We start from the raw sequence: 12,500 nt of genomic DNA on the forward strand, positions 1-12,500 counted from the left end.
TATATATATATATATATATGTATATACATATACACATATCTATTACACACGGTGGGCGGTCCCATCTTACCACTCGAAGTCCTCGCGGGTGCAGCTGCAGTTGGAGGAGGTGATGGGGCGGTCGTAGTCGCGGCCGTTGTAGCAGCGCGCAAACGTCTGCCGCCGCTGGTAGGTCGTGCGGCGGCCGAGCAGGCACGCGTCCGTCGTGCGATCGTCGCTCGCCGTCCACAGCTTGTAGTCCTCGTCCGTGCAGTTACGCCCTGCAGGCAGCGACGATGATGAAGATGCGGTTGTCACGACGACCGCGCGACCAGCGGCGGCGTCAACGAGACGTGGTTAGGACTGGGGTTCGGGCATGTGGTAGGGCTAGGGTTAGCACTAGGGTTAGCACTAGGGTTAGCACTAGGGTTGGGGATGTAGTAAAGTTACAGTTAGGATGAGCACTAGAATTAGGATTTTAGTAGGGCTAGAGTACGGGTTGTTGCAGGGTTATAATTAGGGTTATGCTAGAGCTAAAGTTAGGATGAGCACTAGGGTTAGGATTGTAGTAGGGCTAAGGTTAGGGTTGTGGTAGGGCTGGAGTATGGGTTGTTGTAGGGCTAGGGTTATGGTTGTGGTAGGGCTAGAGTTAGGGTTGTGCTAGGGCTAGAATTAGGGTTGCATCTGCTCAATTACCGACACAAAACCCCCTATAGACTGTGCAACACAAAACCAGTTTGCTACCTCCAACGACGAGACAGCCATCGTCAAGAACAAAATTCGTCTTTCCATTAGTCTTAAAATGAACTTTTTCTCATAGACCGTTGACGGACACATGGTAAACATACGAGTTTCACATGTGCACTGTATAGTGGTCCAACTTACGATAAAAAGTTAAGACTAACACTAAGGATACTCTCCAAGTTTTAGGCAAAAAATTTCTGATTTTTCATTTTCATTCTTATTCGATAGCTAACACTATGTGTTAGCTCTGTGTTTACTCTGTACATACTTATTTCTCCATATAACTATACATGTAAACTTTCAGAACATTTTGATTGCCCGCATACACATGTAGTGAGCCGCGGTTGACATCACTGATGACGTCAGATCACTGATACAACAAGCATTTTCACGGTATTCACTAAGCTAGTATCATTCAGCATCAACCCTTCTACATCTGTCATCTGCCAGTGATAGTTGAAATTTCCGATCGAGCGAAAATAGCCTCGTTCCCATAGTTACACACCTTGCATTTAGGCACGCGTTTTTTGACACATAGCTTAGTAACGGCATGCAATACACATCGTACGCACATTTTGCATGAAAGTGCGATGGTAACCTCGTAATTTCTCACAATTTCTCAAGGTGCATAGAACATTTTACCAATTTAGTGGTGTCAGTTAGTCATGGATATGTCACAGTAAGTACTAACAGTAGATGTTTCACATACGTTCACCCATTTTGCACACAGGCGGTCGATCATTGTTAAAAATATAAAAACGCTGATTTCTCCGTTTCGATTTCTGACATAGTAGCCGATGTATAGATAGATATTTCTCTGTGATTACAACTCGGATTAATTAAATTTTACACTCGTTTTAATGGTAACATATTGCTGTAAAAAAGGGTGTTAGGGATTGTTATTACGTGCCGTATTTTATGAGTTATGCCGTATTTGCTAAAATTGCTAATTCTAACAGACAACTTGATTTTTAAGCAGTTTTTTTCATTTTTCTCAGTAAATATGAAACTTAAATAAAAATCCTGATGCACAAATTTGGTACACATTGTGCTTACCATGTGGCGAAAGTTTTGCTTTCTCACTCTTTGTGGTAATTGAGAAATATCAAAAATACAATTTTTACATAAAAATTCAAAATTTGAGTGGTAGCATAATTAGGTGCTGGAAATTTCATGAAATTGTGTGGCTTGAGCATAGAGATACATCTCATCTATAAATAAAATGTGTGATCGATTCGATTCATTCGTCAATAAACGTTTACTCTTCATTAGCGCAATACCCGTGCAATAGGTGGAGAGTATCCTTAAGACTAATTTTGTTTCTGACGACGAGCCCTGGACTCCCCAACGTCGACAAATTTGCAAGACGCAGCGCATTCGCCACCTCTGCCACGTCTGATGTGTTGCAGCGGACGACGTACCCAGCACGGGAGCCATGTCGATCTTGACGAGTATCCATTGGTGCGCGTCGATCTTGGAGCCGAACAGCGTGAAGATGGTCGTCTTCTCTCCCGGCTCGGTCAGTATGCCGTAGATATGCATCTCGTCGCCGAGTAGGTACGTCTCCCACGTCTTGCCGAAGTTCCATGAATACCTGCGCACGCGTGCGGGGAAGCGCCCCGGAGAGTTATTTTGAGACTATTTTTTTTGGACATCAAGCCAATGTTACTCTACCTTGACTGGTTTGCAGTCTTTCAATCCACTCTGCCGGATCTACCCAACAGCACATTACTGACTGCAAATTGATTTATCTAGTGTTGCACACCAGTAAAAAGTAGTTGACCATTGGATTAACCTTCCAATTTTTAGTTGCCTCCGAACACAACTAATGCGTCATCGCCGCTGAGAGCGAGGCGGTCGAGATAATAGATTAACGTTCCAATTTTTAGTCCGATTATTTTTTCCATCAGAAGACGACTAATCTTTAATGTTTACGTGAAGTCCGAGTCACGTGCAAGTCGCGTGGGATGTCGAGCGTTTAAATAGTTCGTTTTGAAACTCAATGCAAGATGGTGGGTGCAAGGGTAGTTGAATATATGCAGCGCCTATCACATCCTTACGTTGAATTACGGGCTTTGCGATTTCATGATATTTACACACGCGAGTTTTTATATTAATCCTGAGGTAGTACCTTACTCATACTGAGAAGCTGCACTGGCAAGCATAAAGCCGCTATCCTACATTAGTGGATTCGTGGTAAAATATAACATTGGTGTACAAACTTTTTGTGAAACAGCTCGACGACTAGTTTGCAGGAGTAGGGAGAAAAGACTTCAAGCAAGGTATTTAGTTATTTATGACACAGTTCAAAGTAATGTACTAATGCACTTCTGAGTAGGAAGTCAAAGACTGCATGGAAGTTATTCTAGTACCTGAGGTTACTACACCTCACTACTAATATACAAACAATGCATATGAACAGAGTGGTTATGTAAAGTGAGAATGCATTCAAGGTTCATGGTGAAGTGAGAGTGTAGGCACAATCATCAAGATCTGACAGTGGAGCATCGCACACAAATCTGAACGTTTTTACACTAGACGCTCGTAACCCTGCTACTCCCTACACTACGGATGTACACATTAATTTATATTTAGTAAAACGTAAATTGTCATTTCGGAATACACTAGATATAATACCATAGGGTGTGCAAAACTCACTTGAGTTCGTTGGTCTTCGCAAACTGTCTAGCCGCAACTATGACGCCTCCGTGATCGGCAAAAGTAAAGAAGTAGTGAGCATCCAGGATCTAGAAATATATCCATCAGAGAATAAGTGAAAACACAAGCACCACCAATCTTATTTACATTACATGCACGCACGCATGCACACACGAATAAACGAACGCACAAGCGCAAGCACGCATGCACTCATTTTTAAATTTATATCAAACAATACTTATATGATCGATAGTAATGTTTACTTTATGCTACATTATACGATTACTAACGTCGTTTAGTTACGGATGACAAAACTTAGCCAAACACACCCTTTACATGCAGCAGCACACATATCTGACGATATATGATCTCTCTAGCTAGCACTCTATATGATCATTAACATTCACTAGCTATAAACTAAATTCAGTAAAAAACAAATGTAACTAAATGACAATGTAAACCATTTGCATTACATAAAATGTAGAACATAACGAAACCTAAACAAATAGAAAAATGTAGAAACTAAACTAAAACTAGTAACTAAATTTGGCATCTGATCGCCGCCGCCGCGCGGCCATGTCCTGCGCGCACGTACCTGGTACCAGGTGACGCCACCAGTCGTCGACACGAAGACGAGCGAGTCGCGTTTCAGCGACGTTCCGATGGTTCCCGTTGCGAGGATCAGACCGGGCGCCGACTCCTTCGACAGGATGCGCATGTCCTGACTTGTCTGCGACAGCTGGGCGAACCTCTGTGTCAGGTGCAGCGAGCAGTTCTTGCTCTGCGGGGGGGAAGCAGTGTTCAGAATTAACCAGCGGAGCTACCAGATTTATTCACGGACGAGTAAATTGCAGTAAGGACTAGTCCTTGTATTATAGTCAGGTGCAGCGAGCAGTTCTTGCTCTGTGTGTGTGTGTGTGTGGGGGGGGGGCAGGGTCCGAAATTAACCAGCGGAGCTACCGGACTCACTCACAGATCAGTAAATTGCAGTAAGGACTAGTCCTTATTATAGTCAGGTGCAGCCAGCAATTCTTGCTCTGTGTGTGTATGGGGGGGGGGGGATAGCAGCATTCAAAATTAACCAGCGAAGCTACCAGACTCACTCACGGATGAGTAAATTGCAGTAAGGACTAGTTCTTATTATAGTCAGGTGCAGTGAGCAAATCTTGCTCTGCGGCGGAAAGCAGGGTTCAAAATTAACGGCGGTCCGTCAGTCCGGAGCCACCAGATTTACTCACAGACGAGTAAATTGCAGTGAGGACTAGTCCTTACTAAGGGGTCATTCACAATTATCAACATTTTCACAAGTGTACAAAGAGTACACTTTTTGACATGTCAAAAATCTTCTCATGAGTGTCCACGGATTGATTTTTTCCGTAAATAACTCGTAACAATCCGTAAGTATATTAAACCGCTCGCAACAACACGTAACTATCCGTAAACTGCTTGCAATAATCCGTAAATGACTCGTAACAATTGTACGATTGTAACGGATTGTTACTAGTTATTACGAGCACTTTACGAATAGATATTAGATACGTATACTTTACGTATTCTTACGTATTGTTTACGATTTGGGAAAGGCTGCAAAATCGAACATGTCATTTTCAGTTGTTATCAAGAAGTCAGAGAAGTCACATCTCTGCATATCTACTCTAATATCTACAAGCATGGCTCCAAAGAAGAAGGCAGTCAACAAGTTGATGATAGATTGAGATTTGCAGGATTTTTATATACTTTTTGCCAAAAAATCGTAAAGACTCGTAAATACTCGTAACTAACTCGTACCTATTCGTAACAACACGTAAACAGGTCGTAACTAACACGTAAAAGCTTCGATGAATCGTAACATTCCGTAATATATCCGTAACAATCCGTAAAAAGCTCGTAAAATGCCCGTAAGTTGCTCGTAGTTATCCGTGACAACTCTTAACAAATCGTGGAATTTTGCCGTAAATACATCGTAATAACTCGTAATAATCCGTAAATAGCTCGTAATAAAACGTAAATCGCTCGTAAAAGTGGCCAAATCGTAAGGATCCGTGTACTTTTACGAATTGTGCGATCCGTAAGGACTCGTAAAAAAAATCCGTGTATGTGAAGGGGGTATAAAAGTGTACGAAGAAAAATGTTGATTTTTTTTACACTATTCTACATAGAGATACATGTATATCAGGAGTATATGTATACATATAACAGGAGGATATATGTTTGTCATTATTAACTCCTGATGTATATGAATTACATGCAAACCCTGTTATAACGAGCATGGATACACAGATAACGGAGCACTCGGCTGTTAGCTAGCTAGCTCGGTTTGTTCGTTCAGCGGGCCCACGCCCCGCCTGGGCCAGCCGGGGCTCGGCGCGTCGCGACGTGAGGATGCGCGCGATGCCGGCTGGGGCGCGCGGCGCAGGAAATGGATAGACTTTTTTCGGAAATGCTGAAAGCGTACGGCAGGCATTGACCACCTCCCCCCCCCCAGCGTACGGTTTGTACGCTTGTGAAAATGTTGATAATTGTGAACGACCCCTAAGTAAGGACTAGTCAGGTGCAGCGAGCAATTCTTGCTCCGCGGGAGAGACGCACAGGTAAGCAGGGTCCGTAATTAACGGCGGTCCGTCAGTCCGAAACTAACATTTACTCATGGACGAGTAGATTGCAGTAACAACTAGTCCGGTGGACTACCTTGACTGTCAGCGTGAACTTAACTTGGCAGTATCGGTTTTTGACTGACACGAACGAATAAACTAATAATTTAAATTACTTTTAATTAAAAAGCAAGTTGGTGTAATGAAATTAAACCATCGATTATCAAATATATTTAAAACTAGTATTCGTTATCACACACGTTGATCAATAACATGGCTACGACATAGATGCACTCGCATTTGGGCAAAACTCATGGAACTACAAAAATTTCTCACATACTACTAGATTACAAAAGGTGGTAGTCCGTGTGACTACCAGACAAAGAAGGCTAATTTCGCACCCTGGGGAAGCGAGCGTGAAGAGACAGTACGGCAGGCAGCTCACGATATTACGCAATGCAACAATGATTGGTTCGAGATGTACAACACAGGAGATGCCACGCTACACAGCCAGTGCCACGCAACAATGTATCCGACACACCGTGCGACAACACGGCCGACGCCACACGACGAAACAACCCTCGGACGAAACGCTGACGCGACGTCGTCGTGGCGACGACACTCACCATGTCGCAGTCGATGCGGTTGCCATGGTTGTCGAATCGCGGTGGCTGCAGCCGGTCCCAGAGTCCGCCCTTGTCGAACGTGATCAGCGTGATGGTGTTGTCCATCGAGAAGCTGCCGTTCTTCACCTGCGAGGCGATGTAGACCCCACGCAGACCCTCCACCTTGTGGAAGTCAGCGAACGTCTCGTCCAGGAACAGGCTGCAACGTCGATGGCATGCCGTGGTTAGTGATAATAGCAGTGGTGGTGGTAGTCGTGGTCGCAGTAGTAGTAGTAGCAGTAGCAGTAGTGGTAGCAGCAGCAGCAGCAGCAGTAGCAGTAGCAGTAGCGGTAGCAGCAGCAGCAGCAGCAGCACCACCACCAGCAGCAGCAGCAGTAGCAGTAGCAGTAGTGGTAGCAGCAGCATCAACAGCAGCACCAGCAGCAGCAGCAGCAGTAGCAGTAGCAGTAGTAGCAGCAGCAGTTACAGCTGACCCACCACCACACCCAGCACACACCCACCACCCACACATCCACCCATCCATCCACCATCACCACCCACCCATCCACCCACCACCCACACACCAGCCCCCCCCCATTCATCCACCACCACTTACCCACCCACCACCACACGCACCACCCACCCATCCACCACACACCTGACCCACGTGTCCTTGCCGGCGCCCTCCGGGTTGAAGTAGAGTATGTCCTCCATGGACAGCGTGAAGCTAGTGCCCTGCACGTTGGATATGTACAGATGCGTGCGAATGCCCTCGTGGTTGACGCACACAAACACCTGGTCTTCCGACGCGTCCGGTATGTAGTAGTCCTGCCGGCAGACAAAGTCACGTCAGCGCAGGAGATGCCAGCCTGTGTCCCCATCCCACACGCACGCGCACGCACACGCACACGCACACGCACACGCACACGCACACGCACACACACCTAGTTTGGGAGCGGTGACTGCCGGGCGGGACTAGCTAGGTACTACGGATTTTCACCTGGTCAATTCTCAAAATTCCGAACGCCCTCAAAATCAAATCTAACATTAAACCGGACGATTTTTCAAGTCCCAACACCAACTGAGACTCATGAGATGCCCCCTATAAGCCGGACGCAACTGAAAACCGAGCTAAAATCAACGGTCCCACTGGTGGTTGGTAGTGGGAGAGTCGACTGTATAGGTTATGTGGATAGTAGCATTTACTCCTGAGGGTAAAAATCAGGGAGTTTTTGGAATCGGAACCGGCTGGGTTTTCCATGACTAATTTCTGTGACTGGTTGGTATCCGATCACAATCGATTGTCCGTTAACTTAAGGACATTTGTTTGCAGTAACAAGAGCATAAATGATAATGAGCATTACACGGGTGGTCAGTGGGTAGGCGATCTTTTGCCATCAGTTATACACCTACACTATAACAGCTATTAAAGTTAATGTGACGTTATAAAGATGAACTGTAGTCAATGTAGTCCCTATTACACAATTTTTACGAGTAAATGAATAGGGATGGAGGACTAGGTGACTAAATGATGCTGTGTTACATCGTGCAAACAATTAATTTTCTACGCGAATTCTCCGGCGAGCTGTCGCGCGGCGGTGACGCGTCGACGGAATTTACCAGCTCTCGTAGATTTCCCGGGAAGATGGCGCGAAGGAACGGACCCCTGTCGTACGACACCCACAGCTGCAGTGTCTCGTTTCTCGCACCGAGCAGATTCTGAAAAGGAGAGGTAACCCCGTGAGTGCGCAATCGTCTGCAGGGTTTCTTCTGAGGGAAAATTAGACAAAGGGGGTAATGAGTCTAATGACCAGTTTGTGATTAAAATGCACATGATGGATTCAAAGGCAGGCCGTAGGCACGCATGCGGACGGTGCAGGCGGGGGGGGGGGAGAGAAGGGGAACTCCTCTAATAGTAATAAGCCTTTAAAAATATGCCAGAAGCACGTGGTGATCTATTTATTTTGGGGTTGACACTATTTTGACAATGGTGGGTACATACAGGAACATTTTCACAACGGCAATATTAAATTTGACAATGGTGGTGCGCCACTGTGTCTCTTATGTATGCAACTCTAGATAAATCCATTTGCAGTCAGTAATGTGCTGTTGGATAGATCCAGCAGATTGCATTGAGAGACTGCAAATCAGTCAAGGTAGAGTAACATGGGCTCAATGTAAAAAAAAATGTGTCTCAACTTTAACCCTAACCCTAACCCTAACCCTAAACCATTGACAGAAACTCGGTAATATCACGAGTTTCTCATAAGCAGTGTATAGAGGTCTGCTCTATGAGAAAAGGTTAACGTTAAAACCAACCTCAAGTCTAATTTTGTTTCTGACAACGGGCCCCGGGCTTCGTCAGACAGCCAAACGCGGACACGAGAACACACGAACACACTCACCACTTTTCGTGTTGCGAACATGTACTTGTCGCGAACTTCAAAGTCGACGACGTTCTTCATGACCACCATCTGGTCGGTGGTGAGGTAGTCCTCGAAGCGGAACACCGTCGACAGACCGCTCGGGTCCTCCCGCTCCACGTAGATGGTGTCCGCAGCGTCGTACGGCGTCACACCCCTGCGAGAGAGAGAGAGAGAACTGGATGCGAGAGCTGGATGGGGAGGAAGAGGGAGGTGCGAGAGAGAGAGAGAGAGAGATAGAGAGAGAGAGAGAGAGGAGAGAGAGAGGAGCGAAAGAGAGATAGAGAGAGAGAGACGACATACGCCACGCCGTGTAGCAGTCAGTTACCCGCGGTGCTTCCCCCTCCCCCGGTGTGCTTCCCCCTCCCCCGGTGTAGCTTCCCTTTCTTGCTTGGTTGTCTGTTCCTCCACCCGGTGTACTCTACCCGCTCTCTCCCCCGGGCTGCTTTTCGCTCCCCCGGCCATCTCCCCTCCCGCCGTGCTCCCCTCCCCCGCGTGATGCTTCCCCCTCCCCCGGCATGCATACCCCTCCCCCGGTGTGCTTCCCCTCCCCGCGGTGTGCTTCTCGCCTCCCTGGCGTGCCGCCCCCTCCTCCGGCGTGCTTTCCCTCCCCCGGATGCTCCCCCTCCCCGGTGTGCTTCCCCCTCCCGGGGTGTCCCCTTCCCCGGGTGCTTCACCTCCCCCGCGTTTGCTTCTCCCCTCCCCCGGCGTTGCTCCCCCTGCCCCGCGTGCTGCTTCGCCCCTCCCCGGCGTGCTCCCCCTCCCCCGCGTGTTGCGTCCCCCTCCCCGGTTTGCTTCCCCCCCCGGGTGCTTCGCGCCACCGGTGTGCTTTCCTCCCCGCGTGTGTTTTCCCCCCCCCGGTCTACTTACCCCTCCCCCGCGTGCTCCCCTCCCCCGGTGTTGCTCCCCCTCCGGGTGGTACTTACCCTCCCGGCGTTGCCCTTTTTCCCCCTCCCCCGGTGGTGCTTTCCCTCCCAGTGTGCTTTCCCCCTACGCGTGCTTCAACTCCCCGGCGTGCTCCCCTCCCCGGTGTGCTTCCCTCCCCGGCGTGCTTTTCCCTCCCCCGGTGTTTTTCTACTTCCCCTCCCCCGCGTGTTGCTGTCCCTCCCCGCGCGTGCTTCCCCTCCCCGGCGTTGCTCCCCTCCACGGTTGTGCTTTCCCTCCCCGTGCTGCTTTCCCCTCCCCGGTGCTTACTTACCCTCCCCCGGCGTGTCCCCCTCCCGTGTGTCCCTCCCCGGCGTGTACTTACCTCCTCCCCGGCGTTGCTTCCCCCTCCCCGGTCTGCTTTCCCCTCCACCAGTGGTGCTTTCCACTCCCTCGCGTGCCTTCAACTTCCCCGGCTGCTCCCCTCGCCCGGTGGGCTTTCCGTCTCCCGGTGTGCTTTCCTCCCTCGGTGTTGCTTTCCCTCCCCGGCGTGTTCCCTCCCGGTGTGCTCTCCCCTCCCCGGCTGTGCTCCCCTCCCCGTGGCTTTGGGCCTTCCCCGGTGGTGCTTGCCCCGTCCCCCGGCCGTAGACTTACCTTTCCCGCGGTGGCCTCCCCTCCCCCGGCGTGCTCCCCTCCCCCGTTGCCTTTCCCTCCCCGCTGTGGTGGCGTTCCCCTCCCCCGGCGTGCTCCCCCGCCGATGTCACTGTTCGCCGGGGGGGGGTCCCCGGGTGCTTTCCTCCCCCGGGTGCTCCCCCTCCCCATGTAGCCTAATTCGCCTTCCCCAGCGTGCTCGACCCGTCCCCGGCGCTGCTCCCTCCCCGGTGCTTCACCCTCCCCGCGTGTGCTTTCTCCGTCCGGCGGCGGTGGGCTGCCCCTCCCGGTGTGTTTCCCTCCCCGGGGCTTACAGAGTGCCTCCGTAGCTGAAGCTAGTGTGTGCGCGCGGGCCCGTAAATGGTTGAAACGTCTTATATTGCCTAAATCAGAAGCTCGCCTTGCGATCTGCATACCGGGATATCCGGCGCGAAGGCGCTCAAACCGCCGCCCGCGGCCACTTTTACAATTTCGCTGCCCTCTTTCCAATGCCAGTACTACGGATCCTTTTCTAGGAAAGGCTTAAGCCGGCTTTTTTCGCTGAATGAGCAGTTTGCCATTGCACGAGGGATCTCACTAACCAGTTATGTAGAGGATGGCGTAGAAATGACTCCAATTTTTGTGTAGGCTACTAGAGCGCGCTCTCTTTGCGTAATAACGGCAGTTTTTTGTTGCACATTTGTACACAATATATGCGCTTATGCTGTAGCGTAGACTGGCTGAGCTTAGAGCGATCTCTGATATATAGGAACGAATAGCAACCATGTCGCTATTGCGTAATAGAGGGAGTCCAGTTTACAGTTAGTTTCATTTGCACTCTTATCTTGCTATTGTATCTCGGCGAGTGAGTGGTACCGTCTCATCAACTAATAAGAGGTTGCAACAATGGTTGGCAAAGTGCGCGTAAGAGCGGGTTGAACAGTTGGGAAGCCTTGAACTGGATAAGTGTCCAGGAAAAATTCACGTGATAATTTCCGGAGTGCTCGACTCGGACGGCCAAGGATTAGAGAACCATGAGGTCCCATAACAACGGACTGTGGCCTCGTGAGGGCGGGTCGGTGGATTCTACGGCCACTATATATATATGATATCTAACACGATCCCCAAGGCGAGCATCGAATTGTTATCCACACTACGAATACTTCTATACCTTACAAGCTAATTTACAATATTACTAGTAAGTATACTTAGTACGTTGTAGGTACTCAAGTACCTAGACTACACGGGGGGGAGGGAGCGTAGGGTACGTAGGGTGACTGAGTGACGGGATAGAGTGAGATAAGTGGACAAGAGTGTGTTACCGGGGTGACTAGTAAGTTGAGCTAATGCATTAGGAATGCGCCACTGGTGTCTAGTTACAGTACTCCTTACTAAATATAATAAAATATAATGCTAACTAATACGAACATCTATTTACTACCGAACTCTTCACTGTTTTCTAAACATAGGCCTACTCTCTTTGACCTATTATTTTGCCGAGTTCTGTAATTCCGTCGAAATCCTACGTCCACGTACGCTGCGGCTGCCATTGCCTCTCGCGCGCCGGCGACTGTTGCACGCTTTACACTTAATAGATATAGAGTAGAGAGCGTGCTGCCAAAATGCGCTGCTCGAGCGGCGCTGGAGTTGAGAGGTGGAAGAGCGTGCCAGCGGGAGGCGCAATACACATTCAACAGCTCCATCTTTGTTTCTCTTCCAACAACAGTATTCACTTGTTATAAAACTGAGAGTGTCGTCTGTTCGTAAGAGCGCTGTGTCATGCGAAAGTCACACAAAGGACTGGGACGAAATTCTCGCGTTCGGACCTTGCCGTAATTGAATGGCTTCGAGCGCGGCGTTGCGAGAGTGAGTGGGGGTCGAAGAATGGCGAGCTCCGGTGAGGATGAAGCAGTGGCGGCCGGCGTGCGGGCGGCTATATGCCCATGAGCTGAGCACTCGCTTCCAACTCTCGGCCTTAGCTCTAGTCACTCGATGGGTATCGAAGG

At 49.1% G+C, this 12,500-nt stretch overlaps 1 protein-coding gene across 1 annotated transcript in view; it reads right to left on the reverse strand.

Moving 5' to 3' along the window:
• Window positions 1–12,500, reverse strand: part of LOC106810959 (sortilin-related receptor-like) — a 29,242-nt gene that overhangs the window by 2,828 nt on the left and 13,914 nt on the right. Inside the window, exons 5-12 of the mRNA XM_014814451.1 lie at window positions 8,983–9,157; window positions 8,198–8,296; window positions 7,236–7,405; window positions 6,599–6,797; window positions 3,977–4,162; window positions 3,382–3,470; window positions 2,145–2,317; window positions 71–260 (exon numbers count right to left, since the gene is read on the reverse strand). Of these exons, the coding sequence (XP_014669937.1) occupies window positions 71–260; window positions 2,145–2,317; window positions 3,382–3,470; window positions 3,977–4,162; window positions 6,599–6,797; window positions 7,236–7,405; window positions 8,198–8,296; window positions 8,983–9,157 (1,281 nt within the window). The remainder of the gene's footprint in view (window positions 1–70; window positions 261–2,144; window positions 2,318–3,381; window positions 3,471–3,976; window positions 4,163–6,598; window positions 6,798–7,235; window positions 7,406–8,197; window positions 8,297–8,982; window positions 9,158–12,500) is intronic.

The sequence above is a fragment of the Priapulus caudatus genome, unplaced genomic scaffold, assembly GCF_000485595.1.
Source record: "Priapulus caudatus unplaced genomic scaffold, Priapulus_caudatus-5.0.1 Scaffold490, whole genome shotgun sequence".
NCBI lineage: Eukaryota > Metazoa > Priapulida > Priapulimorpha > Priapulimorphida > Priapulidae > Priapulus > Priapulus caudatus.